A 17,952-nucleotide genomic window follows, 5' to 3' on the forward strand; every position below is an offset into this window, starting at 1 on the left:
ATATATATATATATACATAAGTGTGTTCTTCTGAGGTTGTGAGTTACACCACATACGCTTTAAAGAGTTTTCATATAAAAATAAAGATATTATGGAAAATGTTGCACAAACAGGTGAGTATGGTGAGTGACACAGCAGATTGAAGATCTCTATCCCAGTTTTATTTGTTTGTTTGTTTGTTTTTTCAAATGATTTTAGTCCATATTTGGGCTGGACTAGGCTTAGGCTGGTTCTTAAGTACAGACCAATCAAAGGAAGTCTGAACCTGGATAAAGACCCTGTTTGTACCTGATTTCAACACAAAATGGATCCTCGTGTTGTTTTACTATAGAGGGCCTTGTGTCTATGTACAGCAACCTGTTGTTCTGTAAACAGGAAAATCTCCAGACTCTATACCAGTGGGTTCTGGGCCCTTTTGCCTGTCAGTCAGCTACAGGCCTGTGACATACATCTCCATGCCATCATTGAAAGTAAAGATGGTGGTAGTGCTGTTGCCCCCTTGTTTCACATCACTGATGGTCTCATAGAAGTTTTCCCCACCAGGCAGGCCTCTAGTAGGAAGGGTGCTTGGTCCTGAGGCCTGAGGTGCTGCTGGTGTTGCCTGCTGCTGCTGCTGCTGCTGCTTCTTTCTCTTCAGAGTGGCACTACCCCCAGCTGTGCTGTTATTGGTTCCCCCTTGCTCACGTTTCCGGTGTGGGTCGATAGTCGCGTATGCAGGGTCTGACTCAGCCACTGGGGAAGACCAGGACCTGTCTCCTACAGGCTCGTAGCAGGGTTCCTCCTGCGAACGTGCTTGGCTCTGGACTCCCCTACCTCGGCCCCGAGAACTCATGTTTCCTCTATCTCCACCAAAGGATCGTGGGAGGGTCTTGGCTCCATTGTGTTCCATAGGAGGTTTCTTTTTCTGGGTTTTACATACGATAGAGTAGGTGTCTGCAATCTGAGAACACACACAGTAGGAGAAGGAAGATGTTGTTAGTTAATAACGCTGAGCTACAACTCTATCCTGTAGTCCACTGATGACAGCTCCTTAAATAGAAGCTATGTGTTGGTGAAAGTCCGTAACCACACTTGCACTGGCATTTAAATAGTCACCTCTTTCCCAGTTTCTGAGTTATCTATATGTAGCTCCAATATTTTTGTAATTACCCGTTTTTGTCCACTTCTGTATGCATTCCAGATATAAAGGTATAATTTGTGAATAAGTCGTTTTATATATACTACAGGCTCAGACAAATAATAATTGTCTGAGCCTGGACTGTGTACGTATGCAACAGTTTGTGTATGTGTTGACAGAGCTCTGCGCTGTGACCTGACCTATTTTATTTTATTTTTTTACAGGGCAGGATAAGAAAGAGTAAACTATGTTATCAGTCCGTTAAGTTCTAGGCCGAGAGGCAGCATTAACTGTGCAGTGGATGAACCTGTTAAAGTTTCACCACGACTGCTTTGGCAACAGAAGTATAGTGTGAAAGAGCTGGATCACAGCCAACTTGCAAAAAAAAAAAAAATGTAAAAAAATAAAAAAGCTTTGTGCTCATTAATGGACTTTGTTCTCGTCTTATTTGCTTATGTGCATTTTTTTTTTTTTTGTGCTCTGCATGTGCCTGCAGCATGACTGCATATGCCGTATGAGCTCACTCACACTGCATATGCAGATGTCCGAATGAGAAAATCAGACATCTAGAATTTGCCACTTAAGGCCATGTGTGAGGTCTTATGCAATTTTGACACAGAAATACCAGAGGTCATGACACTGGTTTATCAGAATTCCCCACAATAGAAGCATAAGAGCAGAGGATTGTGGGACATGGTCTTGTTTACCTTCCGTGTTCACACCCAGGCCAGCAGCTCTGATCTACTGGCCCTGAGAAACACTGGCTATGCAAACTCTTGTGTCCACCCCCACACACAAACACACACACAAAGACATGTACACGCTCACACGCGGAGCAAGATTAGTCTTGTTTTTGTGCACTCCCAAACAACTGAAACCTGAGAACACAGAGACAGTGCTCTTTGTGCGTGTGCTCACCTTGCCTTTATATGTCTTACATATTTACCGTCCCTTTGAAATACACTTTAAGTGTAAATCACTTTCACTGTCTGTAAATCTTTCTCTCTCTCCTCTGTTTGTTGGTTCTATCTCTGAGAGATTTCAAGTGATGCACACTCCCTCCCCCCACAAATCTCTCTTTTGTGACCTTTTTGGATAAACAAAGACCCTAGCGTATGGTGTAAGTGTGTGCAGCCAATGTGGTGTGTGTGTGTGTGCCTGTGTGTGTGTATGTGCAAGCGTATGCACACGTGTGCACACAGAATTTGCAGCTCTGCTGCAGAGGAAGGAAGTCACAAGATGATGGGGATTTCAAAACTGGGCTTCGTATCTGCAGCTGTTGAGGAAGCCTGCACATTGTATGTTTTCTTTTCTCATTCCTCACCCAGTACTCCTTTTTGTTATGTTTCTGGCATTGCTTGAACACTCTGCTTAGACCGAGGCTTCGCTAAGTCACAAATTAATTTTCTGCATTTGCTGATTTGCAGTGGAAACAGCCATATGCATGATGCATCTGTGTGTGATTAACTTTATGAATAGCAGATATGGCGCAAGTTTCCAAACAGTCTTCTAGCAGTTGATATTCATCTGGTAAGACATGTTTCATGCAATGCGATTGGTTGGGGAAGGCAGCGCCTCCTAATAGCCACAAATGGAGTGAAGCAGAAGAAGAGAGCGCCAGAAAAGAGGAGGAGATTTAGTCGGGAGTGGAAATCCAACACCTTTCGACGACTGTAACTGACAAACTCTAGAGGATACAAAGTATATGGACATGTTAGGGCAACTGAAAACAGAAAAACAGCCGCTAAACAGAGAGAAAAGTCTGTAAAAGACAAAAAAAAAAAAGAAAAAGAGATAGCAGGATGCATTCAAGGCCAGCTGCTCTGTGTATCAGTCTGATTTGCAAAAAGAGGAGTTAAAGTGAAGCCAAACGGTGGAGACGTAACCTCTTCGTCTCCACATACAGCATTCAACAGCATTGTGTGGCTCAACACAGGCGTAGACAAGAAACTTAGCAGTAGCTTTAAACTTGTCAGGACTGCTGCTGTACTGTTCTGAACATGCCTACAGATAGACAATATGGATACAACCATACTTTTTTTTTGGTTCATCCTTTTTTCCTCATCCTTAATGCAAGAAAGTTTTATTTTGTTGTCAAAATTAAGAAACTATTACTGCACAGAAACTATCCCTGGCCTGTTGAAGATGATAGAAAAGATTGGTGAATGGAATGGAAAAAGAGAAGTTGTGTTAAACAGACTAATTATAGACAGGGGTCTATTTCGGGGATGCCTGTCCATCTAGCTGGACTGACTCCCCCAGCCCCTCGGGCATAACAGAATTTCCTACACAACTTGCAATTCTCTCAGCACTTCATTCTGTATCCAGCAGAGAGAAAAGATGAGACAGGGGACCGAGAGTGGAAAAGTGGGGGTGGCGTTGCTCTGCACAGAAACGCATGCGGTGGAGTATCTGACATGACTGGCAAAGCGCAGGTTTCCTCCTTCCCCCACCAGACATATGCTGACATATATATATATACATCCCAGTCGAGGTCATGGTCTTGGATTGATGAAGCGAAAAAAAACAACAACCAAAATCTAGCATATAACAAGCATCTCCTTGAATGTGAAGAGATTATTAATTTTTTCAGGGCAAGCAATACTCATGTCTGATCTGTCTGCTCATACTTTCAAGGCAGATAGATGAGTGGGGGGAGGGGCTGGAGATTAGGGTCAGGGTTCACGCAAGCAGGGTGTTGGATCCATGTCACGTAACCTTTGCCTGTAAGCAGAAACCTTGTATGACAGGCAGGTCACAGGGCAGCAGTACTATGACGACATGCCATATCAAATGGGCGCCCCCTTCGGTAAACACAGCAGTAATCAGAAACCTGTCTATCTATCCATCTTCTTGTAGCCCTTACTTTTTAGTAGTCCCTCCCTCAGCTCCCACCACATACACAGACACACATACTACCTCCTTTGCAGTTGGAGGCGATGGGTGTCCCTGTTCATTCTCCCCAGGTGGGTGATGTGGAGGTGGGTGCAAGGTGATGATGTCGTTGTCCTCTGGAGGCTTCCAGATGTACTGTTCCCCATTGCCCATGAACACTGCTTCCTGTTAGGAAAATCAAAGTAAGAGCTCAGGCAAATATTGCATTTACAATCTTTAAGCGCTGCAAAAAGTACATCTCACAACATGTAACAAATAACAGGCTTTTGAAAAACAATTCTATTTCAAAATAAGCTGTATAGTTATTTTTGAAAAATTCTTTAGAGATGTAAACTAGTGCCAAGCAATGGATTCTATCTGGAGTGAGTTAATCAGTTTCTCCTTGTTGTATGGCCAACTCTTCCACAAGCTTTTATGCAAATCCCTTCAGTCAAAGACATCCTGCTGACAGACAGGCAGACCCACTGACACACAGACAATGCCTCCGAAAACACAACCTCCATTTAACTCTGCCGGTAGAGGCAATTTTAGCAAGAGTTTAGGCAAAACAGCAAAGAAAAATCTGTGTTTTACAAAATTACAGGACCTTCTTAAACTTCAATTCCTACAACTGAATTCACAGTTGATTAGATGCGATCAAATTATGTGAACAATGCCATTCTATTTGTTTCTATGCTAAGAAACAAAAGACGCGTGGGAGACTAACACTAAAATGGACGCAGTAACTACTGGTGATGAAAAACCAATTAGAAATCATGTAGTGGTGTGTACACATGTGATCAAGGATGATTAAACTTTTATATGTTCCTCCTGTTCCTCAGTCAGAGTGAGTAATAGAGGCCTGGGCAGAGTAAATGGCTTCAATATGTGAACAATATTTATTCCCACTCTGGCTGCTGGCTACCTGTTAGCCGTTTCTAGACAGACCTGCTGATAGATTCAACAGGACATATATATATATATATACACACACATACACACAAAGCTGGGCAGCCTGCCAAACTCTTACATAATCTTTCCACCCTTTACTCAATATTACTGCGCTGCACAGCAAAGTGCAAAGGAGGGAGTCACACATGCACATGCATTTTTTAAACACCCTTAAGATAAATCTCCTTAAAAACACAGTAATAGCCATCCCCATGCTCATAGGTGTTTATGAATACATCCCAACTGGCACATGCAACAATTTTAATAAAACAAATACAATTAAGATAGGATACAAAACAATAAAAACAGAACTTATTGAGGTCAGTGATGTGGTGAATGTGATCACTTCTACTGTTGTTTCAATTTTTTTTTTAGCAATCCAAGAATACTAATCTTCAATCTGATTTTAGAAAGCTGTTTGTTTGTGGACAGTGCCCCCTGGTGGTAATCAGACAGCCTTACAGTTTGGAGAAGTGTGTGGATAGTTGGGCGTTATGATGGGTCGCATAGAGCATTCTGATTCAATAATTTCTCTACCTTTGGGAAGGAGTGAAGGTGAAATGGCTCCAGTTGTTTCCGTGGAAACTCTTGACTGCGATGTAGTGGAGGAGGACCAGCAGAGGGTGAATCGCTCACGCTCGATTGGCTGTCTGACTGGCTGTCGGCGCCGTTGTTTTCCTTCCTGTTTATCTTGTCAACCTTGAGGTTTTGAATCATCATTGAAAACATTATATGCAGTTTTAATAAAAGTTTTTAATATAATAGACGATTTTAAAAAGCAGTGTAAAAGATTGAAAGCGAACTTCTTTACTCAATGAATTACACCAATTTTTAGTTCGTGTGTTTTCTTACTTGCACAACCTCCACTACTTAACATTACTACAGTGCAATACTTTAACCACCACTGATCATATCACTAACAATCTGCTACCCTTTTTCCTGACTGATTAGTGTCACGCAAACACATACTTCTGTAGAGACAACATCATGTGACATGACAAAAACATCACCTATCACCTAGTACCCACCGTAAAGACATAAAAAAAAAGTTTCCATTAGTCACAGTAGGTAACAAGATACATGAATGTACAGCTGAATCTGTGTCCTTTTATTACCTCAGGTTGGGCTTGCTGGAAGTTTTAAAGTGAATGCAGGTAAATGATTAAAGATTTACTCCTTATCCTAAACTGACTTAGAATAGTTCCCTACTCATAGCTTTAATGAGGGAAACGCCACCTCTTTAATTTTAAAAGATACCAGCTTAAAACACTGATAAAAACAAATCAATGTAATTACCTTTCTAAACTTTCGTATAGATGCATACTCGGCTAAAGATGGATCTTGAACAGCCAGGGAATTCACAGAAGGGAGAGGTGACCTACTGACCCCACTTGCTCCATTACCTCGTCCCGTCATTGGTCCATTAATATTGTCATTCCCTCTGCCACCCTGGGAGTAAAAAATATAAAATGGGAACAGAGAAAACATGTAAGCATTGCCTAAAATTATTAGCGTCAACCATCCAAAAACACACACAGACACACAAAAATTACATGCAAAGCACCCTAAGCTAATGTTGCATGAACAAGGCAATGATGCAAGCCATCTATATGCAAACAAACAGTGATTTTAGTTGTAATACTGATTCTTGTGCGGCACATTTTATTTCACGTGACTAATAGCTGCTGTTAAACTGTTTAGTGCATGTACCTCCCCAGATGTTTTTCGGAGAAATGTACATGAATGCATGATTGCTCGTGAGCAAGTTGCTTTATATTTACAGCTATTTAAAATGCATGTACGTACGTTTCCGTGCCCGTTTCCACTCCGAGCTCCGATGGCATGAGTAGAGGGGCTTTGAGGGGCCCTGGCTATAGCTGGAGCGTTGGCTGATGTGGTTGGTGGGGCAGAGGGTACTTTTGGGCCTTCCCGGACACCTACGCTTTCATATAGGCCATCATCCAGGTAGTGGGTAGGGGTGGGGTTATTGCGTAGGCCCACCTCAGTGTAGGTGTGATCTCTTGCTTCGCCTCCTCCTCCTCCTCCGCCTCCCCCTTCCCCTCCCGTTTCCCCTTCTCCCCCCTGGCCAGATCTCTGTGGACTGGTGGGGATCTGGGGGAGCTGTCGGCCGTGGGAGGGCCTCAGATCCGTCTGGGAGCGGCGACTGTGGAGAAGCAGGAGGTCCATACTAGCTGGACGGCTCTTACTAACAGCTGCGCAAAAGAGAAAGATGAGGGAGAAGCGGAAGGAGATGGTTGTGTCATGGCTGAAACAGTGTAATGGCTTATTGTAGTATATCATTTATTGTCACTTAAGAGCTGTTAGCCACCACTTACAGTTTCCATTGCAGGGAAAGCGATTGATCTCATGGAGCCTGGTGTCAGATTTACTCATGGAGTTGAGTTTTGGGTGGCGAAGGGTACCCTGCTGTCGTGCACACATGGACTTGTTAATACAGACGTAAAACATGCAAACGTATGCATGTGCATCTGTACTTAGCTTAGAAGAAAAAGAGCAGTGGCAGATAGAGAAGTGGAGAGAGGAAACGAAGAAGGGAGGAAAAGATAGAATAATGAAAAGATGTCTCACCATATTTACAGATGTCCCTTTCTCCCCGGCCGGAGGGTGCTTGCTTTTGCTTTTCCTGACACAAAATCAAAGTGAAGAAGGTCAACAGAAGCCAGTGGACAGAAAGAGAATATACACACACTCAGAGCAGATAGATACTATCAGCATCCAACTCTGGTTAGGGCATAAAAGTCCTCGGTTGATAACAAGAGCCCAGTAAAACATTGAACGAGCGTGACTCAGGCTTTTTTGCCAAAGTGGAGAATGACCTTCACTGCAATTTGTTTTTTAAGATAAGAGCAGGCAAGCTCACAATTATTAATATGTTGTTTGCTTTGTGCCGATTCTCTTTGCAATTTCACGTTACTTTCCTCTAGCATTAACCTCGTGAAGCAAATGTATGGAGTGCACTGTGGATCCCCGGAGGCTGTATCTATAGGAAACAGTTGATATGGCTGAGAGTGTGACGAGAAGACAAGAGCTCCTAGGTGCAGGTGCAAATGTGACAACAGTTCTACCCCCATCTCTGAGATCTGAGCTCTTACTGCTGTGCTGCAAAACAGAGCGCTGCAAACAGGTGCAGAAACCATACACTGCACCTTCTTATTATGCAAGTCGCTTAAAATAAATCTGAATATAAAAGGTGCCACGGGAAGTTGTGGCAGATCCATGTCACTGGAGCTAGATATTATCTCCTCTAGTAAGCTGGAAATCTTTTGTTCAAACATATGGCCATCATTGCCCAAGGAAACCACGAGAAGAGAGCTCCCCTTGGAGCTTTTCATAATAACATGGCACAGCAGAAGGGTTTAAGGTAAAAATGACGTGAAGGCATAAAGTCATATCCACTGCAATCTTTGGAATTTAAAAGAACCTTACATCTTAAAAATCAGAAGCTTACATCTTCTTTACAATTTAACACTACTGCAGTTATGTTTTCATAAAACAAACGAGGTTCTCTCCACATGCTTGTCTTTGTATACCATAGCAACAAAACTGCAGTGCCTCTGATTGGTCTCTGAGGGCTCGGCAAAAAAGTCATAGGCTGTTCCATTGCTCCTGCCTGGCTCAGAGTCTAATCCTTTGTAAACCGTGGGGTGTCCCATTGCTTTTGCCTGCTGAGTAGTTTGCTGGAGAGGGATGACGTGATCCTGCTCTGACTCTGGCCTGTCTCGTCAGTGTCCTGTAAACATCATTTCATCTGATCCGACACTCGCAGCCATTAACATTCATTAGCGCCACTCTGCTCAAAGCAGGGGATAAATGAGATGGAGAGGAAGGATGTAGAAGTGAAAAGAAAGGAAGGAGGAGAAGAGTTCAGAAGAAGCGGAGACACATAAAAGAAAGAGGGGATAGTGAGAGTAATTTGGGAGGGCACTAAAGCAAGAAGCTGCAAAGATCATAAAACTGGCCGTTCATCATTTTATTCCCCGGCCTACTTATACCACATTTCAATGTCACGTGACCACAAATCATACCTTTGGCAGCCGACGCAGACAAGGACGATCAGGATGGTGACCACGAAAGCAGACGCTGCTGCAATGGCTCCCAGTAGAAGCAGGTTTTGGTAGGTAAGGTTGTCTTGAGAGCCCCCTTGTCTTTCCATGACACCCACTCCGTTTTTCTCACTTCCTTACTCAAGCTTAAACTCTTCCGCTCACACCGTCTGCTAAGGAAAACCTGCAAAGATAGAGGAGAAGGATAAAGCACGCTATACAACATATGAGTGACATGAGAGATAAGAAAGCAGAATGCTGCCTAGAACAAGGTGAAAAAATGTGCGTGTGTGTTTGTGTGTGTGCTCCTGGTTTGCCTCTGGCTCTTTGTCACTGTCTCATTCTGACATATCAGTTTCTATTTTTGACTCAGTCGAATAATGCACAGAAAATAGAACACCTTACAAAGCAGCGGCTACGAGCACGCCAAAAATTGTTTCATCACATTCTTTCTTTTTGCTGTTAAAAAAAGATCAAATGATACCGTAACATTCATTTGACTAACCAGAGAGATTCTTGCAGTTAGTTTAACAGGAAAAACCAACTGAGCTCCCAAGAGTGTGGCCTCACTGACGGAAGGACCAGGCTCGCTGCTGCTACACTCCATTTGCCTGCAGAATTTTTTTTCTCATATCACAAGTGGCTCAAACACCGACGAGCAAAATGTTTCAGTTTTAATAATGAAGTGTACGACATACAAGGTAGGATTTTCACTTCAGGTCTTTTTATATAATTTACTTCACAAACATACTCAATTTGATTTACATAAGCCTTAAATGAGATTAGTTTTCCAAAATGTGCTGCCTACTATTAGGTTAAAATGTGTTAATATCAGCATATTATTAAGTATAGTACATCAACAAGGTTGCAGTAATGACCAATTTTTATAATAAATTGAGTATTTTACAAACTAGGCTGAATTTATTTTATACCTGTGCATTTGTGGGAGTATGGTACTTCTATTTGAAAGTGGTATGGAGTACAGTATGTAGTAAAGGAAAAGTTAATTCTTCCTCCAATTGCATTTCTGTGAATAGATTTTTATAGATGGACTGCATTCATAAACTTTACTGAACAGTACAGAGAGAGGTGTCGGGGAGACACAAACATCACGGTGAGATGAGTCAGATATTTCAGTGCTTTTACCCTGTCTGTTTCCTAGTGCGGTATATTTAGGTTCAGCCAAAGTGACAATCGAGGAAAATGATCAGTGAAATTACAGCAAGCTGATATAACCTACTTTCTGTATGCTCTATTAAGGATACTGATATGCTAACTATTTAATTACGCTAATGATCTTTAGCTTTTAGTGCACTAAGCTGCAGTATTGGTTTTATTCCAAGCAGAATATTTTAGTGTTTTGCCCAGTTAAGTTATTTTTAATATAAATGAACCTTACATTTCAGTTACTACAGGACAGCCTAGCTTTCAAAAAGAGACTCACACTTTTGACGAATGTCTTACTTAATGAAAAATGCTAGATGCTTTTTAATGATATTTAGTGCTAACACTAACTTTACCAGTACTATATGATCAGTACAGTTAACATACACATGCCAGTATAATGTTTTTAAGTTGATATTATTATTATTATTATTATTATTTTTTTTTTTTTTTACTAGAGGCTGACTATTAGTAGCTCTTTGCCAATATACTGGTACTGCAAAGAAGACGAAATGGGACAAACACATTTCAACCATGTTATGAGTGTTGTGGTTGCATAGTGTGTCCACAAAGGCAACAGCCAACTGATCCGAGCAGAGCTAGATGGACCAAAGTAAGATTATTTCTATACTACATACACACATACATACATACATACATACATACATCAGCCAATATATGAGATCCAAATCCAAATATCTGCACTGGTATCAGTTTCAAAACTCGTATATATCAATTGGGCTTCATTTTTAAGTATATTGTGTCTTCACTTGAACAGAGTATTTATACCTTGTGCTAATTTACTTCTTTCAGCTTTAACGGGCCACATTGTTGCAAGCTAACCCTAGAAGTCAGCTATGGTTATCTAGTTAGTCTGCAGTGTTAAGTTATCAGTGTCAATATTTAACACGAACTAATGTCTACTCATATCTTAAGTAAGTTAAGTGAACATCTAAGCTTAATTTTGCAAAAAGCTGCTTCATCTATCTCTAAAACTTGAACTGAATATAGTCCAAATATACTCGGAATTACTAACTTATCAGCACAAGTTATTAGGAATAAGGCACAGAAGCGCACACGAACACACTATATGCTTTGCATTCTTCTAGAAACACAGACAATGGCATCCATGCGGTTAAGGATTGCATCCAAGTGACAAAGCGTACAGTGCACAGAAAGAGGTCATGGCAGGCTGTATACAGCTGTACATAATGTGTGTGAGAGAGTGATTCTGGAACATACCACCACAGGATCTGGCTCTGGCTTTCTGTTTCTTGGAGATAAAACTACATCTTTTCCATGTCCTCTTTTTTTTCATCTGTCTCTCTCTCTCTCTAGATCTCCTTTCCTCTCTCTCTTTCTCTATCTGTCTGTCTGCATAACCCTGCAGATACGTGAGGCGATGCACAGCGAATGAATTAGCAGAGCAGAGGCCTCAGACAGCCCTTTATGGAATAGACAGACAGGCAGGCAGAGTACATCACAGTGGAGAGAAGGGGGGGGGTGAGGCAGAAAATGAATGAAGGCAAATGGTAAGAGAGAGGTGGTCAGACACAGGAGCAAATGAGTGGAGATGAAAGGGGAGAATGGTGGAAGATATGCAAGAAAATGGGGGGAAGACTGGGAAAGAGGGGAGCGCACTTCAAACGCGAAGGAGGAACGAGGAGGGAAGGGTGCAATAAACAGTGGGGGAGGGAAGAGAGAAAAGAGAGTGATGAGACTAGGAGGATGAGGACAGCAGAGAAATGCCGTGGAAGCCTTAGAGAATGTGCGATCTACGCGGGAGTATGGAGGGGGGCTCAGAGAGGGAGAAAAAGGAGTCGATGAGAAGGAGGTCATCAGCGGTCTGTTTCTGCCTGCATTTTGTCAGCCCCCTTCTGAAATATTCAGAGGAGAAACACATACGACGGGTGTGTTTCTGAACTGCCAGCGAACACAATGCAAGACGGGAGCACATGTCTAGCAGCATACTTAACAGTACGCGAAGCTCACAAGTGGTGAACAAGCCTCAGAAGGAGGAGGAGAGGCAGTTCCTGCACGACGCGCAACGCCCCTGCAGCATGCTCAACAGTGACACACAGTTAGGGTGCAAGAATGTTTATTCCAGCATCTGTCTTCATTTCAGAAGATTACGTGTAAAATGATGACAGTGATAATAACAGCATATTGAGAAAGATGACAATGGTGGTGATAGCCCTATTGAGGCCCGCTGCTGGTGATTATAATATAGATGTCAGCAATGATGATGAAAGGTGCAGTAGCTAATACTGATGGTAATGGTACTGATGATAATGAGTAAAGAGGTCAAAGGGATTGTTACAAAGACACACTGAGGTGCGGATGCAAGCAGCAGAACTGAGAGAGCAGCAAGCAGGATGCAGCGGTGCAGCACAACCACAGGGTGGAAGGTTTCCTCTGTGTGTCTCTGAGACTCACATACACACACACACGCACACACAGAGAACATAAAACAATTTCTGTTACAAATCAAATGCCAGTCTTTGGATTGCACAATCACTTTGCAAATAAAAAGTCAAATCGACACACTATTTAACCCTCTAACGTGCAAATAGGGTCTGGCAAGCTTGTGCAGCCTTGTGATTTTGCAATCTCTGCTTAACTAAAGCTAATTATAGATTCCACTTTTAGTTGCTTAAAATAGACTGATGAAAAAAAAACATCAGCAAGTTTTTCAGGTGCGTGGAAATCTGTTTTAGAGACCAGCAGAGGAAATTTATCAGACTCGTTTCTGCAAATGAATAACTACAAGCATTTTTAGTCATTATCCCTTTAATTAGATATTAAAAAATCATTATCAACAAGCTACTTTATGAGCAATGTTTTTTTTACTATGAACCGACCTCACTGGGATTTCTTAGATTGCAGCACTACATCAAAAGTGGGCTTTTTTGTAAAGTATAAAAATAAACATAACCTGCCTCACTTGCATATCTAAGATGACATTTATATTTCTCTTTAAATTGTGGATTGCATCATGGGTTGTTATACAATTTTAATAACTTTCAGTAGTCAAGATTTGTTGGTTCAGCTTCCTGTGAAGGCTAGCTTTAACCCCTCATTAGGCAGGGAACTATGTATGCTAACATCAAAATTAGCCTCCCCATGCTTCTCTGAGGTTGTAGAACCACATGGCTTTCTCCCAGTTAAAAAGCAAAGATCTGAACAAACATGAGCCTGGAGTATTTTAAACTCAAAATGTGTTTTTATTTATTTTTTTGCCTTTTATTATTCTTACACCCAGTTCATTTTTAGACATACACCAGATGCATTCAGTAAGTCATAACACATAACTCTGGACAGTAGTGCTTAATAGTACACTGGATGTTGCCAAAGGTTGGTATAACAATATACAGTGATACAGTATCAAATCTTTTGCAACTGTGATCTTCCCTTTTATGGAAAAAAGAGGATGTTGCTGTGCCAGACTATCAACTACCATGCCAGAGAATAGTTCAAGCTGTATTTGGATTTATACACATGCTTAATTCGGTGTTTATGAAAGAGCTTAAAGAGCTGCCACATTACAGCAGTTTCACCAAGTGCTATGAAACAGTTCCCTATGACTGGACAGGACTGCACTGTGTGCTATATTTCTGACATGTGCGAGTATCAGTAAAGATAAATATTCCTAAATAATAATTATTTTGCCTTAAATGTGTGAGAAATCATATAATTGACCTTGATTTGCAGCATAAAGATATTAAAAAAAGGGGGCTGTGCCATATCATATTGTCTGCGATAACATCATGTACATTTTTATGTGATATAAAAGTGTCACATCGCGATATTACATGCCACTAGCTGTGCTCACTAGTTGCAGTCCATATGATATGATTACATGGTGGAAAAGCATAACTGTAGCCAGCTGGTTAAACAGCTCAGCGTAAGTAAGATGGAACATCCAAGGTAGAAAATATATCTCAACTGTATTATCTGACAATATTCTGCAGCTTCTGAAGTGTTACAAGGTTAAGTTAGTGTTAAACTAATGTGTCAATCAGTTATTTTATACTTTGACTTAAAATTTACAAAGAAAACATGACCTAGGCTACTTTTCTGTTTAAGTTGATTTGTGCTTTATCACTGAATACAATGCTGTGTTACTGTAATACTGCTGCAGACATCTCGTATGTTCACTCTTTGAATTACATAGTGTGTCATCATTGGTGGTAGCTCACTTGCTTACACTTGCTGTAGTCTGTAAGCTGCAAGCATTAATAAAATGTTGTTCAGTAATTATTTTTCTATATCGTCAGAAATATTAAAGCAAATTTCATTTAAATATTGTGATTCAATTTTAAGGCTGTATCGCCCAGCTTACAAAAGTAAGAAAAAATAAATAAATAAAAACAATTTTAAATCACATCATATCCTCCAATAACACACGAGGGTCGAAATTTTACATTTCCAAGTATTTCAATGAGTGCCCTGTGAAGGGTTCACTGAAAGAGCAGAAGAGCTGAATAGAAATGACTTCAATACCAACAGCGCCAAATGTTGCACAAAGCACAAGCTGGACGGCTTTGGGGAGTCTGAGTATATATTAAGTATATTAAGGTTTGCCTCAGCATTTCAACAGTGATTCCCTGCAGTCATCCAAAATTAAAGAAATCTGTGCAGCTGCTCTTCTTCTTCTTGTATCCTAGAATGGCTCTCTTATAACGACTTACATAAGGTTGCTTACATTACTTAGTTTCTGATTTGGCAAGCTTTGTGAAAGAGACATTTTTGGAGCATCACGTGCATAAACACAATGCAGAACATGGAAGTAAAAATATTATGTAAAAATAAATCTATTTTGTATTTTACTGATTAAAATATTTTGACAATGCAGCACCAACTTCTCTGCCATTGGTCTCCATCCATCCATCCATCCATTCGCTTCCGCTTATCCTTTTCAGGGTCGCGGGGGGCGCTGGAGCCTATCCCAGCTGTCATAGGGCGAGAGGCGGGGTACACCCTGGACAGGTCGCCAGTCTGTCGCAGGGCCAACACACAGGGACAGACAACCATTCGCACTCACATTCATTCGCACATTCACACCTAGTGACAATTTGGATTATCCAATTAACCTATCCCCACAAGCTGCATGTCTTTGGACTGTGGGAGGAAGCCAGAGTACCGGAGGGAACCCACGCAAACACGGGGAGAACATGCAAACTCCACACAGAAAGACCCCGGCCTGATGGTGGAATTGAACTCAGGACCTTCTTGCTGTGCGGCAACAGTGCTAACCACCGTGCCATTGGTCTCCATTAAGCATAAAAAACATACTGTATAATGAAGATGTTAATTAACGCTCAGCGTAACACACATTGTCATGTTTATGCACTATCAAACTGGACAGATTACACATCACAACCACAGTACTTCACCAAGGAGAGAAATGAACCTTTTTGTTTTCATCAATCACATCACTATCTTTGATTTGATGCCCGCCACTAACTAAGGTTGATGAATCTATTTGCTAAATGTGGGGAAAAACAGAACACTACAAAACAAAGAGGAAAATCACTCTCTGCCTACATCCCCACTGCATAAACTATTATTCTAAAACTTAAGCATAATAATAGCCAATATCACATCAGTACTAAGAATGAGTGTGTAAATGAGAAAAGACATCAATGTTATCATAAATAAACTCATAAATTAAAATACTGTAATATCATAAACATATTCTTTATTTCAGTAAATTATCCAAAAATAGACTATAAGTTAAAAAGGACACACTCTTACCATTCGTGGGTTAGAATGAACTATTAATATGGCAATACATTATAATGATTCCTCTTCAGGTACAATTATTGACAGAGTAGTAACAAATATCAGTACTTCAGAAAAACATGTAGTCACTGAACTGCACACCCAACAGTTTCACCAGAGTTATTATTTTATGAGTTCTCATGCAGCTTACTTAGTGAAAGTGAGCAAAAGCTGCAGTGAAGAGGAAGAAACTCACTTTGGGTAAACAATATTGAAATTAAATAACACAATCCTGACATTAAAGAACAAACTAACACCACAGTGTAGTGAATCAAGACACAATTTCAGCTTCTTCGGGTGTATTTTCATCTTCGGTTACATAGATATTAAGATTCATTTTAAACTATTGCTGTATTTTCAATTCAATTCAATTCAATTCAATTCAATTCAATTTTATTTATATAGCGCCAAATCACAACAAAAGTCGCCTCAAGGCGCTTCATAGATACAGAGAAAAACCCAACAATCATATGACCCCCTATGAGCAAGCACTTTGGCGACAGTGGGAAGGAAAAACTCCCTTTTAACAGGAAGAAACCTCCGGCAGAACCAGGCTCAGGGAGGGGCGGCCATCTGCTGCGACCGGTTGGGGTGAGAGAAGGAAGACAGGATAAAATTCAATTCAATTTTATTGATAGCGTTAAATCACGGCAACAGTCGCCTCAAGGCGCTTTATATTTTAAGATACAGACTGTACAATGAATGTTATTTTGATGCCATAGCCACTGTGGGCAACACTTTGTGATAGAATGATAGTAATAATTTATTAATAGCTCAAATAAGAAATAAAACAATAATAAAACAACAAAAAACTAAGATATCGCTAACAAGACTGCTTGGTTAAATTTGCTTATGTAACTATATAGTTACAATCAGGAATAGTATCAGAGTTTTAGCGGGTAATTCGACATTAAAAACTTATCAGTAAAGCTGTAACATCTGGAAAATCTGTCAACATCCCACAAACTATTTTTACACACACACACGTAACAGTAAAAGCCAAACGTAACAACACGTAACAGTATGCAGTGTTTTATTCATAGATGACAATCATTTCCATCTTTTTTCACTATTTATAGTTTGACTGGTGCTTTAAAAAAAATTGTGTTACCTCTGCAAAGTTTTTTATCTCATCGTTTTTCTCCTAAAATAAGTTTCAGATTTGGCCATTTTGTTTCCAAAAACTACGCAAAGAGACTTTTTTTGGTTGGCATGACTGTCAACTTCAGTTGAAAATAGTCACGATGAAAACTGACGACAACTCGCTGATTGACAGCTTGCTGTTGAACGCTTTTGTATTTTCGTAACTTTGAGCAGCACCAATAACCTTTTCAGAGATGGATATCTCAAAACCTCAGTATGTAAAACCGAAACTGTCTACATTGCTAGACAGGTGAGTTAAATTTTCTTTTCCCTCCAATTCCCACGTTGGCCACTGTCTCTTGTGTCCCCAAGCTTACTGGATTTATCACATAAAGACTCCCCCAAACCCCACTGTTCCCTCTTCACACTTGATTAATAAAGCCAGCATTCATGCAATTTTTGTAAATGCAGCCAGACAAGGCTGATATGCCCCTGCCATGATCCTGAGCACAGCTTTCAACCTCTGTCATCACATTAGGACAAATTCAACTAAGTGATTATTAATCAGCGGCAACAATGGAGTTCTGAGATATGAGGGTTGCTGCGTAAGTGTGTGGGTCTTTGTGAATGAGGGAGTGTGCAGCGCTGCTCTTTCCCAATAAATCAACACATCAGTTACAGGCCACCAATGCTCATCGAGTGATATGACATATTTTCACTTAAATCACCTCCACAGCACTTGTAACTAAACAGTCTGTCCTCTTTACTTCCCACCTCCAAATCAATCAATAATGCCATTTGAAGATCAGTCATTGAAGCACGCATTATCTGTGTTTGACAGAAATAGATGGCAATCATAGAAAGAAAGAGGAGAGTGTAGAGGACAACATGCCTTATGAGGCAAGTTCATCAGAG

At 40.7% G+C, this 17,952-nt stretch overlaps 1 protein-coding gene across 3 annotated transcripts in view; it reads right to left on the bottom strand.

The window, feature by feature from the left end:
* LOC146364480 (uncharacterized) overlaps positions 1 to 17,952 on the bottom strand; it is a 40,883-nt gene continuing 22,931 nt past the window's right edge. For 2 of the 3 annotated variants that reach the window (XM_084916778.1, XM_084916779.1), the window contains 8 exons: positions 8,989 to 9,190; positions 7,532 to 7,586; positions 7,279 to 7,369; positions 6,749 to 7,155; positions 6,239 to 6,391; positions 5,480 to 5,641; positions 4,037 to 4,177; positions 1 to 940 (listed from right to left, as the gene is read on the bottom strand). In XM_084916778.1, the coding sequence (XP_084772904.1) occupies positions 431 to 940; positions 4,037 to 4,177; positions 5,480 to 5,641; positions 6,239 to 6,391; positions 6,749 to 7,155; positions 7,279 to 7,369; positions 7,532 to 7,586; positions 8,989 to 9,116 (1,647 nt within the window). In that variant the 5' untranslated portion in view covers positions 9,117 to 9,190 and the 3' untranslated portion in view covers positions 1 to 430. The remainder of the gene's footprint in view (positions 941 to 4,036; positions 4,178 to 5,479; positions 5,642 to 6,238; positions 6,392 to 6,748; positions 7,156 to 7,278; positions 7,370 to 7,531; positions 7,587 to 8,988; positions 9,191 to 17,952) is intronic. The other variant, XM_084916780.1, reaches the window with a different exon arrangement.

This window comes from Perissodus microlepis, chromosome 20 (genome assembly GCF_051167445.1).
Source record: "Perissodus microlepis isolate ML-2025 ecotype Zambia chromosome 20, ASM5116744v1, whole genome shotgun sequence".
Taxonomy (NCBI): Eukaryota; Metazoa; Chordata; class Actinopteri; order Cichliformes; family Cichlidae; genus Perissodus; species Perissodus microlepis.